The sequence below is a fragment of the Lachancea lanzarotensis genome, scaffold LALA0S01 (assembly GCF_000938715.1).
Source record: "Lachancea lanzarotensis genome assembly LALA0, scaffold LALA0S01, whole genome shotgun sequence".
Taxonomy (NCBI): Eukaryota; Fungi; Ascomycota; class Saccharomycetes; order Saccharomycetales; family Saccharomycetaceae; genus Lachancea; species Lachancea lanzarotensis.
In genome coordinates this window covers 364,411-381,185 of record NW_019212879.1, presented here as the reverse complement: position 1 = coordinate 381,185, position 16,775 = coordinate 364,411, and the positions used below count along the sequence as shown (strand labels likewise).

The window sequence follows — 16,775 nt, the reverse complement described above, 5'->3', positions numbered from 1 at the left end:
ATCCAGAATTGTGTCTCTCTTTTATACTTCGCAGCTGGGTGGCTAAACCACGAATGCTGTTCCAAAACGCGAAACCGCAGCGCTCCATCTACTGGTATGCTGTTTAGTCTTTTCGGTATGCCGCCTTACCATTCTTGAGCATTGTTCACCTGCGTCCACGAATTCCGCGAAAAATGTGCACTGCATTCCGCGAAAAAATCTGGCTTCCACGACGAAGATCGACGACTTGGCATTTCATGTGACGTCGTGAACGTGCCATCAAGCAAACGACACACTGGCACCACGCTTGTAGAGGCTTTGCAGGAATTTCCTCTAACAGTGGCCTTCATTTTTGGGCATAGCAAGATTATTGCCAAAAGAGGACTTTTTTGGCATTCGTTCGTGAAGAGGACAACCAAAACCGTTGTGTTAAGCTCAAGAACGCTCCGCAATTGAGAACAAATGCTTCTCCAGTTTTTGAAACGGCTGGACGTATGTCTCTGGAGAGTTTATGTGCTCTGACGTATACTTGAGCTTTTTAGTAAATTTAAAGTATCTCCCTAGGTAGTCGCACCGTAGCTGTTCTTGTTCCCTGTAGCGTCCGCTATGGAACTAAAAGTGTCCTCAAAGTTCTCCCGCTCGCTGGTGGACATGGTCTTCGGATGCAACTTGATGATGCTATCGACCCAAAAGTACTGAAAGCAATTCAAAAGCACCGGGAACACGAACATAACGAGGAAGACCTGAAAGTTGGGCCAGGGATTGGCCCAGTTGAGGGTCAGTTCCGCAAACCACACGGCCAAAACCTCGAAATACGTTAAAATAAGGAAAACACACATTTTTGTCAGTGCCAGTCCGCACACAAACATCATCAATTGCTTGCCAAATGCGCTGAAAAGCGGCTCATAGCGCTCCAGCCCGTTGTTTCCGTCGCCTGGGTTCTCAATGGATACCTCTTCCAGATCCAGTTCGCCCAAGGGCTCCGCGTAGTAATTACCACTCTCGATGTTTTCGACTCCCAGGTATGTGAGCCAGTTTTCCAGCACACGTAGCAACATCCAAAGTACCAAAGTGCCTACCGTAGTATCCATCAGTAGATTAAGAAAGTACCAGTCACATTGGTCCCCACCGGGATCGTCATCACCTCCACTGTATGTGTGATGTTCCTTCAAGCTCATCGCAATTAACACGGTCTCGCCCTGTTGCTTCAAGATGCTAATTCCGACGTTGAGGAAATGCAAGATCAGCGATCCAAGAACCTGCTTCCCAACGTCGAAACTCCATACTCTCCACCGTCTTTTGGGTCTTTCGTAGCGCCGTTTGACTAACACACCACCAATGGCTATAAGTCCCATTAAAGACTGGATAAACAGCGATACAGGGCCCAGCAATTGGCAGGATTCGTCGTCATCGAGAGCCATCGCTTAAATAAAGGATATACACAGTTTATAAAGAAGTAATAAAGAGCTATTGGGGTGCCCTGATTTGAGTTTAGTCAGGTTTCCAGTTATGCGATGCCCTTTCTTGCGTGGTATTGTCTATGGTAATGAGATGAGCAGCTGTAATTTAGGTCACGTTGTAGCCATTGAAAGGTCGAACTAATGGTCCATAAGCAGTTGCGTGGCAGATTCCAGCAGTTGGGCGCGGTACGTAGGTCCTGTCACATCCTTGAGCAGGTTTATGGTCATTCCTGCGACGAAACGGGCGTTGTTGTAGATGCTTTTGCTTGCAGGATCGGTTTTGGTCGCCAACGACGCAATTGTATCGAACAACATGGAAAGCTGGCGAGAATGCGCTTCAAACACAGGATTGGGGTCTTCAATTCTTAGGGATCGAAGATATATTCCTAGTGATTTCATGAGTTGGAACAAGAAGGGCGTAGAGACTCCCTGTGGCTGGGTGACCGTTGAAGAATCGCGCACGAAACGGAATATAGACGCCCATAGGGTATCCAAAAGTGAGTAGTCCTCGCGACCCCTGCGCTGCAAGACTAGTTTGTCTATTAAAAGAGCAGTGGCAATGCCACCACGCTCGGTGATGACAGTTTTGAGGTTGTCGTTTGACAATATTGTTCTTCGAAGCACAGAGCCGGGCAGCACGGCAACCAACTTGTCAAGAAAAGCATCCACAAGCGGTGCCAGACTTTGAAAATACTGGCATTGATCGTGGCAGGTTTTCAATTGCAGTGAAAGAAGACTTAGATCGGGTTCATGTAGCTCGTGTGCGTTAGATAGATTCAAAATCTTCTTCAAAAGGTCCAAAAATCCTTGAAATTGCACCGGGTCCCTGAATCCCTCACACTTCTCGATAATGAGCCCCAGTGACAGATTTGCAGATATCTCGTCTGCCGATTGACGTGACGAAACGCAATTTGACAGTATGATAAGCGCAGCAGCGATTGTGTACCCGCCATCAGCGTTCTGGACAATCTGGTAGCACATATCCCTGTCCTGAAGGTTGGTATTAGATTTGCTGGCAGAAATAAGCCCCGCAATGGAAACAAGCCTGCGCATCATGATCAGCTTGTTTTCGAGCGTTGTCTTCGCCTCCAGCAGTGCCAATGACTCCAATACGGTCTTTTGTAGTGTGTGGGTTGCAACAGAATCTGAAAAGTCCAGGTCCTCGTTCTTGGAGACAACGCCTTCCACAATCCCTGTCAAAAGCTGTGATATTTCGCCTTGAGCATCCTCTTCATCACCGCTATCTTCGCTGGAGCTTTGTAACCCAGAATTGGGTGCAACCCGCCGCAGTAGCTCTACTAGTATCCCGATGTCAGCTCTTGAAACTGTGTTGTATGAAAATTCTGTGAATTCAAACAGCAGATCTGCTGCCATGGCTATAGAGTCAATTTCGTCTTCTTGAGTGCTATCAGCACTACAAGACCTAAGAACTTGAAATAACTCAGAGGTCAAAATTGAGGAACTTGCCTCTGAATACTCTTGATTACCCAAACACAGATTTTTGATCAATGCCAATGACCTGAACTTCAAAGTATGGTGAGACACACTCAGCTTTAACAAATTTGAGAGACCTGAACTATTGGAGTTCTTTCCGCTCACATATCGGGCCATGAAAATAATTCTATTAGGGTCGTTGTCAGCCAAACAATTGGCTAAACAGCGGGTCAGCTCTGATAGCACGGCGATGACGTTGTCCGATAACTCGCTATTTTCCAAAGCGGAGTCCAGAAACTTCAGAAAACGGTCGTAAATACCACTTTCCCTTACAACGTCTCTATTGTTTGGAGCCCGAAGTTGAACTGCTAGTTCCGCTAACGTCGTGACGATGTGTTGTGTCGCATTTGAGTCGTCTTGTATCCTGGAAAGGGCTTCATTATCCAGTAATGGTTCTAATTGATGGAGAAGGTGGTCGAAGTCCATCTGTGGAGTTCTAAGACTGGTTATTAGAGCCTATGACTTCACTTGGACTCCAGGTCTTGTTCCTAGCGATGGAAAGCCATTACTCGTTCATTATGTACAAGTGACCAAAAAGGTCACGTGGGGAAGTCTCGAGAGTAGTGTCATCGAGCTATGTGCGTGCCACTTGGCTCTCCAGATATGTGCTGCTGAGCTTGGTAATTTGAACAAATATTTGGAGCTTTTATGAGATAGTACAGTTGTTGTCTGCACTCTTGGATATCTTTAGTTCACCTAAATGTATTGACCATAAGAATACGACCCCTGTATTCTTCACTTACTGGTTAAACAAACATCATATAACGTAATGTGAATACACAGTCACATTACGTTGAGTTCAATTGAGTATTTTTCAGTTATGCTTTTATGACAAGGAATGATCATTTCAGCACTGCTGTTGGTCGAATGTCCTGAGTTGGTCTTTCCTAAAGAACAAAGCAGCTTTTCAGAATGAGTATTCCACTCGATTGCATGGCACTAACCTTTAAAGCATCAAAGCATCAACTTTCAAGCAGCGGTTGAAACTTTCAAGTTTCTCAACCTTATAGCTGTAACTTAAATTAGCCATACAAAAGGTCGTCCAGAGGCCCCAGAAAAGCTCCAAAAGTTTGCGGAGTTCCGTCTAGTCATTGCTAGTAGACCCAAGAAATTATAGAACATTGTTACCAGCACATAACGGTCACTCAGGCTTCTTCTCGAAAGCTAAGCTCACTTTTTGTCGTTGTTCTCATCTTTCTTACTATATTGAAATTAACTACAACTTTCATCACCTCATCGCCTTGGGAAACTAGAAAGATAAGATCACTACAACCCAGCAATTGAAAGGCCTTTCCTGAGTAGAATTGCATCCTAGCTCGCTCAAACAGCAAGAGGAAGGTTAAGCTCAAAAGTTGTTACCGGGATTCCTCTTGTTTTTCACACCAAACACCACCGTCCAATGACGAATTTCGACCTAAGTTCACTGCCGTACTACGACCCGCGAAAACACCGCAAAGTGGCCTTAGTGACAGGTGGCAATAGCGGTATTGGCTGGTACACGGTTCTGCACCTATATATGCACGGATTTGCGGTCTACGTAGCTGGGAGAAATGCTAATAGGGTTTCCCGGGCACTGAAGGATATCAAAAAGGAAGCCAAAAACAGACTCAAGGCTTTGGAACCGAAGAACAGAAATCCCGTGGGCGAGCTGCTGTATTTGTCTCTGGATCTGGCGCAATTGAAGAGCGTTGAGAAAGCTGCCAAAAAATTTCGGAGTTTGGAATCCTCCTTGGATGTTCTTATAAACAATGCAGGGGTTATGGCGCTTCCGTACAGCGTCACCGAAGATGGGTTTGAAATTCAGCTGCAAACGAACTATGTGGCTCATTTTTTGCTCACAATGCAGCTTTTACCCAACATCAAACGGTGTCGGGGCAGAATTATTTCGGTCTCGTCGATAGGCCACAACTTGGAGCTTTCCTACTTCAGTTTATCGCAGAGTTTCAATTACAAACCGAACATACTATTTACGTGGATGCGGTATGCAATGGCTAAAACGGCGTGTATTCAGTTTGCGAAAATGTTGGCAATCAAGCACTCGGATGTCCTGTGTATGTCTGTGCACCCAGGTCTAGTTATGAAAACCAATCTTTTCAGCTATTGGACTCGGTTGCCCATTGTTGGCATTTTCTTTTGGTTTTATTTCCAGCTAGTGGGATATTTTTTTGGCGTCTCCAATGAACAGGGCTCTGTCGCTACATTGCGAGCAGCTCTTTCGACAGAACTGGAACGGGAGTGGGACAACGGGAAGTATCTGACCACTGGGGGACGAGAAGCAAAACCAAGCTACGTGGCCAATAACCTTGATAATGCCGCTTCAACTTGGTTGTGGACAATCCACGAACTACGAGACCGTGGGTACGATTTTTGAACATTTCGTTTTAGCGCTGTGAAGATCATAATAGACAATAATATATATATTTAAGCCGGAACGCACTATCATGCCGCATAAGGACAGTCGAATATTTATGTGAGCGTTGTTTTGAAACCCACGAAACTGACCAAACATCTATGGGTGCTAGAAACCTTGTCGTTGGTGTAGTGTGTCATTGCCAGTGACGGTAAATGACAAAACGATAATGGTCATGGGGACCACTGGTATCAGTGGCAAGTGCCGCTAAAATGCAGCCCAATTTCGTCACTTGTAGCCAAAATAGAGTTGCCCAACAGACAGTAGGGCTTGGAAAATGTTCCTTCTCGGTCTCTTTTTCTTATCCCTCGCCAAACTAACATAAGACCAGTCATCTTGCATTATAAAACCCGGAAAAGCTTCAATCTAACCACAACATATTCTTTTGAGCACAAAATACGCTTGGTTTACAGGCCATTGAAGAGGCAATTTTGAGCTTCTTTCCTATACAGATAATGACCATTTTGGTAATAAACTCTTAGCAATTGTTGTGGGCCGTAGGGTTATCAGAATCTCTATTTTAAACTTTCCTTAGATAGCCCACTCTCAGCTCTCAAACTTTCATTAGTTACATTTTTGTATTAGTGCCCAACTTCTTGGATATCTGTTTGAATCTGTTGACCTCAGTTCGTTACTCTCTCGGCAGTAATTAAGTAAGAAAATTTTCAAAATCAGCTAACTCAACTAGTTTCTTCCGCCAACGAAAACCATCGACATAGTCTATAAACATGTCTTCTGAGGCTGGGACCAAGGGCTTAGTCCTGGAAAATACAGCACGTAGAGATGCTTTGATAGCCATTGAAAAAAAGTACCAAAAATTGTGGGCTGAAGAGCATTTATTCGAAATAGATGCACCATCGATCGAGGAGGAAAATGTGACCATAGACCCTGAGGAGTTGAAGGTGAAGTATCCCAAGTTCATGTCTTCGCTTGCTTATCCTTATATGAACGGTGTGCTACATGCAGGTCACTTGTTTACGCTTTCCAAAGTCGAGTTCTCTGTTGGATTCGAAAGAATGAAGGGAAAAAGAGCTTTGTTTCCATTGGGTTTCCACTGTACTGGTATGCCTATTTTGGCTTGTGCCGATAAGTTGAAAAGAGAAATTGAACTTTTTGGTGCGGATTTTGCCAATGCCCCAGCTGAAGATGAAGATGCCGAACCAGAGCCTCAAGAAGCCAAGCAAGAGTCCGAAGATGTCACGAAATTCAAGGCTAAAAAATCGAAAGCAGCCGCCAAGAAAGGTCGTGGTAAATTCCAATTCGAAATCATGCTGCAGCTTGGGATCGCAAGAGAAGAAGTGGCAAGATTTGCTGACCCTCAGCACTGGCTCGTGTACTTCCCACCTCTTTGTGAGCAAGATTGTACTTCCATCGGTGCTCGTATCGATTGGAGACGTAGCTTCATCACCACCGACATGAACGCTTATTACGATGCGTTCATCAGGTGGCAAATGCAGAAGCTCAAGGCAGCCGGTAAAATCAAGTTCGGTGAACGTTACACCATTTATTCTGAAAAGGATGGCCAGGCCTGTATGGATCACGATAGACAGTCGGGTGAGGGTGTGACGCCCCAGGAATATGTCGGTATCAAGATAGAGACTTTGGAATTTGCTGAAGGCGCACAGAAGATCATAGACTCCACCGCAAACATCGACAAATCCAAGAAATTCTACTTTGTGGCGGCAACTTTGAGACCCGAGACCATGTACGGTCAAACTTGCTGCTTCGTCTCACCAAAGATAGACTACGGCATTTTTGACGCAGGCGACTCGTACTACATCACCACAGAAAGAGCTTTCAAGAACATGTCTTACCAAAAATTGACCCCAGTTAGAGGTCAGTACAAACCTGTCGTCACGATAAGCGGAAAAGAATTTATCGGATCGACGATCCACGCTCCACTTTCTGCTTATGATGTTTTGCGTATTCTGCCAATGGAGACCGTCATTGCTACGAAGGGTACCGGTGTTGTCACTTGCGTTCCTTCCAACTCTCCCGATGACTTTATGACCACAAAGGATTTGCAAAACAAGTCAGAATTCTACGGGATTAACCCTGAATGGGTGAAGCACGAACCTGTTCCGATCATTCAATCTGAAAAATACGGAAATTTGACTGCCCAGAGTATTTGTGAAGAGCTCAAGATCAAATCTCCAAAAGATTCTGTTTTACTAGGTGAAGCCAAGAAGATCGCCTACAAGGAAGATTTTTACAATGGAACCATGATTTATGGTAAGTACAAGAACGAAAAGGTCGAAGTTGCCAAGAACAAATTGAAAGCTGATTTGCTTGCAGCCAACGAAGCTTTTGTCTATAACGAGCCTGAGTCTTTGGTCGTTTCACGTTCGGGTGATGACTGTGTTGTCTCTCTAGAGGACCAGTGGTACGTTGACTACGGTGAGGAAGAATGGAAGAAACAGGCTCTTGACTGCTTGGACCACATGCAGCTCTTTGCTCCTGAGGTCAGAAATGCTTTTGAGGGCTGTTTAGACTGGCTGAAAAACTGGGCTGTTTGTCGTACTTACGGTCTTGGAACCAAACTACCTTGGGATGAGAAGTACCTGGTGGAGTCTTTATCTGACTCCACCATATACCAAGCGTTCTACACTATCGCTCACCTACTTTTCAAGGACTATTACGGTAACGAAATTGGCCCACTGGGTATCAAAGCGGAGCAAATGACACCTGATGTCTTTGACTATGTCTTCCAGCACACTGACGATGTCAAGACCGACATACCCATTGAAAGTTTGCAAAAGATGAGAAGGGAATTCGAATACTTCTATCCATTAGATGTTTCGGTGTCTGGTAAGGACTTGATCACTAACCATTTGACATTTTTCATATACACTCATGTCGCGTTATTTCCCAAAAAATTCTGGCCAAGAGGTATCAGGGCTAACGGGCATCTGATGCTGAATAATGCCAAGATGTCTAAGTCTACCGGTAACTTCATGACTTTGCAACAAATTGTCGAAAAATTCGGTGCTGATGCCTCTCGTATTGCTTTGGCTGACGCAGGTGACACTGTCGAAGATGCTAATTTGGACGAAACTAATGCCAATGCTGCTATTTTGAGATTATACAACCTGAAAGAATGGGCTGATGAGGTTGTTCAGAACATTTCTTCTTTCCGTTCAGGCCAGATTACTGAGTTCTTTGACGTTTCATTTGAGAACGAAATGAATTCTTTGATCGAGGAGACTTACAAACAATATGATTTGACGAACTACAAGGCTGCTCTGAAGGTCGGTCTGTTTGACCTGCAGACATCCAGAGATTATTACAGAGAGTCTTGCGAAACCATGCACAAAGATCTCGTCTTGCGCTACATCGAGCTGCAAGCTTTGGCCCTAGCTCCAATTGCGCCCCACTTCTCTGAATACATTTGGCGTGAGGTCTTGGGCAATAAGACTTCTGTTCAAGTAGCGAAGTTCCCCCGCGCTTCAAAACCCGTTGACCAGGGCGCATTGTCCGCTTTGGAGTACCTAAGGGACCTACAAAGAAGCATCAGAGAATCTGAAGGTCAAGCTATGAAGAAGAAGAAGGGCAAGGGCGCCGATGTGGATGTCACAAAGCCTGCTAAGATAGTCATGCTCATTTCAGAAAGTTTCCCCGAATGGCAGAATCAGTACATCGAGCTAGTGCGTACACTGTTCGAAGCTCAGTCGCTCAACGACAACAAGAAGATCAAGGAAGCTGTGGATCCAAAGGACATGAAACGTGCAATGCCTTTTATCTCCATGCTAAAGCAGCGCTTAGTAAGTGAGCCCGTGGAAACTGTATTCAACAGAGAATTACCTTTCGATGAGGTCGCTGTTGTTAAATCCACCGTGGCCAGCTTGAAAAAGTGCTGTCAGGCGATCAAGTGTGAAGAATTCCAGTTCTTGTCGTTCCCATACGGTTCCAAGACCGGTAAGGATATCTTCACAGGAGAAGAAGTTGACATAAACTTCTCTGTAAAGGCTGTGGAGAGTGCTGTTCCTGGTTCTCCTAGCATTATCATTTCCAACATCTAATCGGAGTGTGGTGCTTTATAGAAAAACATAGTTTCTACGCTATAGTAAACAGTGAAGAAAATGATACAGTATGTGTAACGAACAACCCAGCTGTGTGATCATTTGCGATTAATATCTGATGACCGCTATGAGAAAGGTATCAACAGACTAACGGTTGTTGTTGACTTGTTTTCCTGTCTTAATCACGTTCTTACGATGGCTAAATACCGCTGCTATGAGGCATGTATTCAGGAAAAAACTGCAAATCTATACTTATTTTAAATCATAACCTGTTTCCGTATTGCTTGTCGTCATTAGTCGCCACCCTGGTCATTGAAGTCCTTACGTAGCTGCATCAACCTTATTATAGGCTTTTTTCGACCTCTCGATCTATTGATGAGTTTATCCTTCTCCCTTTCGACTAGTTTCTCATGCAACAGTTTGCGACTTGCAGCGTCTTGCACCGTACTGTTCTTGGGCGGCGGTTGAAACGGTTTGAGTCGCTTTATTACGTCGGTTGGAACGTTGTCCCATTCGCCATAAAACTCTGTTCCCGTAGCAGACGAGATCCAAGGCAAAGGATCGCCCAAGTTTTCCAGTTTCATAGCAAATTCATAAAGTGTACTTTCATTTGGTGCCTTCTCTTGCGGTTTCATGAAAAATGGACGGTATCCGGAATACAGTACGGTAGTACTCACATCTCGAGCATTTAAATGTGCCGTTGACGGAGCTTTGGGCAGCCACGAGTAATCGGCGTGTTCACGCCATTTTGGACGGAGTTCTCGTGATAATCCCTTTTTCTCGACAGAGACCCCGTTGCTGACCGTAGAGGGTAGCTTTTCTTGTCTTTTCTTGCGTTTGTCATCCTTAACTTGGTCCTTTTGAAGAAGTGATTTGTTGCTCGAAAAAGTGAACGACGATTGCAATCTTCGCGCAGAAAGAGGACCGAAACAGCGCGTATGACCGAGAAGTGCCGTAGTGGCAGGCTTGAGCATCAACAGAAGTGTCTTTTGGTTATAAAGTTGGTTGGGAAGATGGTTTGATCTTTAATTGTGAGTGTCGATGGATATAATCCTGTAATATATTGGATCTGTGATGAGACTAGAGGTTTGATAACGATTGGAGGAATGGGTAGAGGAATGACTAGAAGGCTCCGTGTTTTATGGATCGATGAGCGAGTCTTGTTACACCATATTTCGAGGAAATGCTAGCTGGTAGAGAGTGAGGATGTTAAGGGTATGGCAACTGGAGGAAAAGATCTGCTGGTCTCCGGAAAATAGTTGTTTTCGGTAGGGGCTTGTTGTTTATTTGGAAATCGCCAAAAGTCAACTCGAGAGGTAGCAGCGTCAATAGTCACGTCAACATAGAGAGGTGGGATTAAGGTGGTGAATGCAAATGGGAGAGTGTCTGCCGTTACGTTAAACAATGTCAAAATGATTATGGAGTCACGTGATCTTCAATGTAGTGGTGAAAGCTGTTAGGGTCCGGTTCTCAAGCGAGCTCGGCCGGCCTGGAATTTCAGCACCATTTCGTTGTCCTTGAAGCGTCAGAGCAATTGAAATACTCAACATGCCAGGTTTGACCTTGTGTGTTGAGACAATTTTCGACCAGATTTCGTGCGCATGCTAACCTGACAACCTTTTTAACGCCTGGACTCACAGTAGTAAAGGTGCTACATGGTTGATCGCACGCTTGATGACAGTGGTTTTTCCACCTTTGAGGCTCTTGAGTACAGCTCCAAAATGCTAGTAGTTGCTAGCACTCATAGCTGAGATCTCGACGACACAATCGTGACAGATGACACAGCTCTATCATAACCAAAACTCACCTTTTTGAACTCAAATTCCGTTGCTGTTTCCCTAACTTTTGCTCAGCTTGAGCATTGTCATTAATAATCCTAGGAGGCTCTTTTCTTCGGGCATTTTCCACTTAAGCTACGAATCCCACACCTTTCCCAAATAAATGCTTCAAAATCGACATTTCTCAGCGTTCTAACGCTCCTTCTTCACCGAAAAAACTACACAAGATAGCCATCTCGATACTCAATGCTATTACAAGAACTCGCTTTGATACCACCTCTTTCTGTCTACTTTTAATACTCCGGAAATATCGACTTCTTGCCTACTTATATGTTTATCTATATACACACCTGCATTAATATAAATGCACCAATTCTGGAGAAAAGCGCTCGAGAAACAAGTCAAAAAATACAGTATCTTTCCCACCATTTCGAGGTCTTTCTTGCGTTCTAATGATGGACAGCATACTTCACAACTTACCCTTCTACTCCCATGTACGACAAACTAGACCTCTGCAGCCCTTGTCGTTCGGGAACAAGCTTAATCTAATAAACCTTGTTGATCGATACAGTCCTGAATTTAGTGCAGGCTCGCTCTCATTGTTCCATAGGTTATATTTCAACGGTCATCTGCAAACGGTAGCGGCAGCTCTCAAGACTTTCCAGGATGTTGATCAAGTTTACTATAAGCGTATGGTATTGAATCTTGCAGATGGTGGTGAAGCAACAGCAGACTTTAGAGTGAAACCGTGGAATATGGAAACTGAGAATGACAAAACACCAGACTATATACCTTCGAATCAGACTAAGAAGCTTCAGCCAAGATACAGATTTTTCACTCCGGAAGAATTGAAGAATTTAGGTACTAAAGACTCAAAACCAATGCTCATAGTCTTGCATGGACTCACAGGTGGGTCCCATGAAGCTTACGTTCGCAGTCTGGTCAATAAGATGACTACGAAATTCGAATTTGAAGCCTGCGTCTTGAACTCGAGAGGCTGCAGCGAGTCTTGTATCACTACACCCCAATTGTACAATGGAGTGTGGACTGATGACATTCGTCATTTTGTCAAAAAACTGCGCACCATGTTCCCAAACCGCAAGTTTTATCTGGTTGGGTTTTCTCTTGGTGCTTCTATCGCAACAAATTATCTGGGCCAAGAAGGTGAAGACACGGATATTGAATGCGCCGCAATCTTAGCCAATCCTTGGGACCTCTGCAACGCTTCTTACTACATGAATCGTTCTTTCATAGGTCGTTACCTATATGGAGGCCATTTCGCACAAAGCTTGGTCAAGCTGCTGACCGATAATCTAGAAGTTCTAAAAAGAGATCCCTACATGGCTAAGCTATATGCGGAGAAACTGGATTCCGTGAAGTCCGTGGAGGAATTCGATAATTGGTTTACGTCTCGGATGTTTGGATTCAATGGTTCATATGAGTATTATCGCTACGGTACCAGCTCGAATCGAATTCCTCTGATACGCACACCCACGCTCGCACTAAGCGCGTCCGATGACCCAATCGTTGGACAGGAATCGCTTCCGCACCGAGAAATTGAAGGCAATCCCTACATGTTGCTGGTAGAGTCTAGTAAAGGTGGGCATGTCGCGTGGTTTGATGCTAACGGTGAACGCTGGTATGAAGACCCACTTTGTAGATTTTTCAGCGCCTTCCACACCGAAATCTCAGCAAAAGGCTTGACAGCAGACCTTGATTCTGTCACCTTGCCACACAAAAACAAATTCAACGGCGATCGTCTTGTCGATGCTACAGTCAGGTCTTATTGAATGAAATATGAAAGCATCAAGAGTGTTCACTACTTATATTATACTGTCAATATTCACATACATTACATTATCAAACCCGCAACCCCACCGGTAGCGTCAAAGATCTCTTGACACTGTTTTGAAGAGTAGATCTGAAAGGGCTGAAAGCCATGGTGCTATCATTTCTTTTTGAAGCTGTGTCGTATGCGTTACGGCCTGATGTTAAGTAAGTACTACCAGAAGTCACAGACCCTAGCTCAGTCCTAACATCATCGCTGTAAAGACTCGATGAGCTTCCTTCATGTTCTGGTAGAAGAGACTTGACGAGTTGTTCGCACGCTGCGTCGGTTCCTGACAGCTGAAGTTTACGGATTTGAAGTCTAGTGGAGATGCGTTTGGCCACAACTGCCCGCAGATAGTGGTTCCAACCATCTAATGCCACTGACACTTTCTCTTGAGTAATTTCAGGATACTCGGAGGTATCTTGATATTCTTGTTCATCACCGCTCGACGATTGGTCTGAGCTCATAGTCATATTATCGTCGCTCCTTTTCATGACCTCGGTATCGATCACATATTCATCCTCATCTTCTTCCTTGATGCTGAAATCATTCATCTCGCCATTCAACCTGGACAAGGGAATAACTTTATTGCTGACGACTATTGAAGGTTGACGAACAATTGAGTTCAAAGACACTGAGGGATCAGACCTTACCAATTTGCTTTTAGGTTCAGGGCCAATTGTATTGGATTTTTCTAAAGAAACGTTTGCAAGTGTGTTAGCGCGCGTTAAAGTTGAGGCCGCTCGTTTAATAGACGAAGGAGAGCGCCGCAGAGAATTGTGACCGTTTTTTTGTGAGTTTTGGACCGGAGTATGTACGTCCCCGCGTTTCTTCGCAAGGTTTTCAGTAACCTTCGCTGAGGTGTCTGACTTGACGGACTTGGCTTTGATGGAATTGCTTGATATGGATCTTTGAATATTGGAGACGTATCCGTTCGCTCTTTTGAGATGCGAGGTAGTTTGCTTCTGGTTCTTTTTTGCTTGTCTTCTGGCCTTGAAGGTGAATATTTTCTTCCTTACGGCCAACCTCCACCTTTTAACTCTACTCCTGGTGCGCGATCTGAGCTGTGCGAAGAAATGGAGAAGACCTCCTTTACAATGCACCGCGGCGGATCTCTTGAGCTTAGTGCGTGGGCGATTCAACGAGGCTGCTCTACTTTGTGATGGTTTTTTAGCCAGTTTTATGCTCTCTTTGCGAGTTGACCGTGGCACTTCCTCAACCGGTGCTGACTTGTTCAAGCTGACGAGTGATTCTTCGCTAGGACTGGATTCAAAGGTGATTTGAAAAGATATGTTTGTTGCCGTCGGTATGGTGCAAGCATCGGTAGATATCGATTGATGGCCCAGCATATCGGGGGAGCGTTGTCTATGGAGAAATGCGGTGGTATCAGATTTCCTAGCGGACGCGTAGCCAGGTGCGAGGGTCTCTGGGTATTTTTGGCGCATAACGGAAGCGCCAGAGTTCCAGGACGATGCGTTGGAAACTTTGGGGCCTTTGTGGATGCCCTGACGTGCAGTTGTCGTGTTGTCCGAAATGTTGGCGAACGAGTAGTTGTTACTATCTATCCCATTGGAGAGTCCTGCAGAGCTATCGGAGAAGACATGGGACGCGTTGTCTCTAGCCAAAACTGCAGAATTGAGCAAATGGTGGTTTGACATCTGGTAACTGCTCAACGACTTTTCCTGAGTTGTAGACGGAGAAGGTGGAAATTGAAAGTCCACTTGGGAGCCGCCAAAAGAACTGGTCTTGGTCCTTGTTGGAGATCGGAGCATAAATATGTGTGTGATTATAATATCCTATTGTCGATGGTTCCACAACTTTTAAATATTCTGGATGACAATGACCGTTCTTGAAAGAACGGTTACAATTTGGCCAAAAATGCAGACATTTTATACACCAGAAATTCTCAGGCCATGGCTCAAGCAATACCCCAGTTGATCTTGGTCTTCCTAGCTTGGATGAAGATCCCTTCTGGTCATTCTCGGTGTTCCAATTTTTTTTTGATGATCGAGATGAGATGGCTGGTTGATGAGATTTGGTAGTAATTAAGCTCGAGCTAGCCCACTTATTTTAAAGCTTAAAAAGGAAGACTTCTTGGACAAGTAAAGAATCTATGCTATGAACGTGGAACTTGGTGGATTTGGTAGATTGCAGCGGCTTCTGACGATGTTTGTGGTTTTTTCAGAGTCCCAAAATTCGGAGTTTGGCTTGAGATCTTGACTGAAGTGGTGACTGACTGATCTTGTAGATCGATTGGAAGTAGAATTGAAAGAAGAAACGGAATTAGACCTGGAATTTGACGTCCGATATCGGGGAGAAGATTCAGGAACTGCCGTTCTTGAAATTGAGAGCTATCTACTTTAATGCGACAGTTTCTGCTGTATATCTTGCAGACCTGCCAATTGAGCTGAACTTGGCGGTTAAAAATGCCTCTCTAAACTCTCCTCACACATAACCAGATCGTCTTTGAAGCCCTAGCTCCCGAACATCTGGTGAGTCTTGACTTTCAGCATAACTCACCCAACTCGGTCAAAACTGACCGGATTTTTTCCGTTTAAAAGAGCCATCCATACTACAAGGCAGCAAGAGCCTCTAATTCTGCTGAATGCAACAGTGGACTCCATCATTCTTTACCTTTTAACAACTTTTCTCTTCTTGTTCTCGGTATTTGACCAATTTTAATGAATAAGTACCTGCTCATCGCTATCAAGCTAGCTAGCTCTAATACATCTTTCAACACAACTTAATGGCTAGAGCCTCCAACTTGAGCCGAAGACGGCTCAAGCATTTCGTTCATCTATCCAAACACAAGTACCGCCCACAACGCAAGGCATTGAAAGCCCTGTTCAAGCAAGACACGTATCGAATCGAGCCCGATGCCAAGGTGACAGACAAATCCATATTCAAATACTGGAAAAATAGACATCGGTTGTTTTCCAAAATGCAAACCCATGACCTGTACATGACCCGAGAGCTGTGGTTTAGCGTTACTCCCGAAATAGTGGCCAAATTTGCTGCCAGATTCATCAAAAGCTGTCTACCCGATGCCCAAGTCATTCTGGATGTCTATTGTGGTGGTGGAGGCAACACCATCCAGTTTGCACAATATTTCCAAAAAGTCTACGGCGTGGATAATTCTTTGGAGCACTTGTACTGCACATATCGCAATGCTCAAGCGTACAGCGTGGAAGATCGAGTATGGCTGAAATATGGCGACTGGCCAACGTTGAGCCGGAAAAACCGGTTTGAAAAGCTTCAAATCGACTGTATCTTCTCGTCACCGCCCTGGGGCGGTCCGCAGTACTTGAAAAGCGAGGTTTACGACTTGGAAGCCGCATTACAGCCCCAGGGCCTTCGAGAGACGCTACAAGGTTTCTTGCGAGTGAGTGAAAACGTTGTGTTGTTTCTGCCGCGCAACTCGGATCTGGGACAAGTGTCGCAAGTGACTCGTGAGATTTTGGGCGACGAGGCCCGTTGCAAGGTTCTTTATGTCAAGGACAACGGATTTCTAAAAGGAATCCTCTGTTTCTGGGGTGAGAAGTTCTACAACTATGCTTGTCAAACGGCACCAGAAGATCCAACGACTGTATCGTCGACTATTGACTACGATATCGACGGCTAGCTACGACTCCAACAACAATACGCTTTGCGTTTGGACAAGAACTTGTATAAAAAACCCTGTTACCTGTATCTGTACAAAATATGTGAAATAAAGAATGAATGGAAGAATACCGTGGGGATGCTGTAATTTTTTGGGGTATGCAAGACTCGATCAGGCCAGCTTAATCTGCTTACAACCCGGTC

The 16,775-nt window shown here is 44.7% G+C and overlaps 8 protein-coding genes across 8 annotated transcripts; 4 read left to right on the top strand and 4 right to left on the bottom strand.

Annotated features, from left to right (window-relative positions):
- Positions 1–539: 539 nt before the first annotated feature.
- Positions 540–1,400, bottom strand: LALA0_S01e04038g (LALA0S01e04038g1_1; the record flags this gene model as incomplete). The annotated part of the gene is made up of 1 exon (XM_022774278.1): positions 540–1,400. One exon carries the CDS (start codon positions 1,398–1,400, stop codon positions 540–542), a length of 861 nt encoding a protein of 286 aa, XP_022626390.1.
- Positions 1,401–1,577: 177 nt separating this feature from the next.
- On the bottom strand, positions 1,578–3,359 carry BEM4 (LALA0S01e04016g1_1; the record flags this gene model as incomplete). The annotated part of the gene is made up of 1 exon (XM_022774275.1): positions 1,578–3,359. The coding sequence occupies one exon, from the start codon at positions 3,357–3,359 to the stop codon at positions 1,578–1,580; it is 1,782 nt and encodes a 593-aa protein (XP_022626389.1).
- A 973-nt stretch (positions 3,360–4,332) lies between these two features.
- Positions 4,333–5,304, top strand: ENV9 (LALA0S01e03994g1_1; the record flags this gene model as incomplete). Its single annotated transcript, XM_022774274.1, has 1 exon — positions 4,333–5,304. One exon carries the CDS (start codon positions 4,333–4,335, stop codon positions 5,302–5,304), a length of 972 nt encoding a protein of 323 aa, XP_022626388.1.
- A 767-nt stretch (positions 5,305–6,071) lies between these two features.
- On the top strand, positions 6,072–9,362 carry CDC60 (LALA0S01e03972g1_1; the record flags this gene model as incomplete). The annotated part of the gene is made up of 1 exon (XM_022774273.1): positions 6,072–9,362. One exon carries the CDS (start codon positions 6,072–6,074, stop codon positions 9,360–9,362), a length of 3,291 nt encoding a protein of 1,096 aa, XP_022626387.1.
- A 293-nt stretch (positions 9,363–9,655) lies between these two features.
- On the bottom strand, positions 9,656–10,336 carry PET20 (LALA0S01e03950g1_1; the record flags this gene model as incomplete). Its single annotated transcript, XM_022774272.1, has 1 exon — positions 9,656–10,336. The coding sequence occupies one exon, from the start codon at positions 10,334–10,336 to the stop codon at positions 9,656–9,658; it is 681 nt and encodes a 226-aa protein (XP_022626386.1).
- Positions 10,337–11,595: 1,259 nt separating this feature from the next.
- Positions 11,596–12,930, top strand: MGL2 (LALA0S01e03928g1_1; the record flags this gene model as incomplete). The annotated part of the gene is made up of 1 exon (XM_022774271.1): positions 11,596–12,930. The coding sequence occupies one exon, from the start codon at positions 11,596–11,598 to the stop codon at positions 12,928–12,930; it is 1,335 nt and encodes a 444-aa protein (XP_022626385.1).
- A 70-nt stretch (positions 12,931–13,000) lies between these two features.
- Positions 13,001–14,743, bottom strand: AIM44 (LALA0S01e03906g1_1; the record flags this gene model as incomplete). Its single annotated transcript, XM_022774270.1, has 1 exon — positions 13,001–14,743. The coding sequence occupies one exon, from the start codon at positions 14,741–14,743 to the stop codon at positions 13,001–13,003; it is 1,743 nt and encodes a 580-aa protein (XP_022626384.1).
- A 974-nt stretch (positions 14,744–15,717) lies between these two features.
- TGS1 (LALA0S01e03884g1_1) lies at positions 15,718–16,593 on the top strand (the record flags this gene model as incomplete). Its single annotated transcript, XM_022774269.1, has 1 exon — positions 15,718–16,593. One exon carries the CDS (start codon positions 15,718–15,720, stop codon positions 16,591–16,593), a length of 876 nt encoding a protein of 291 aa, XP_022626383.1.
- Positions 16,594–16,775: the final 182 nt, after the last annotated feature.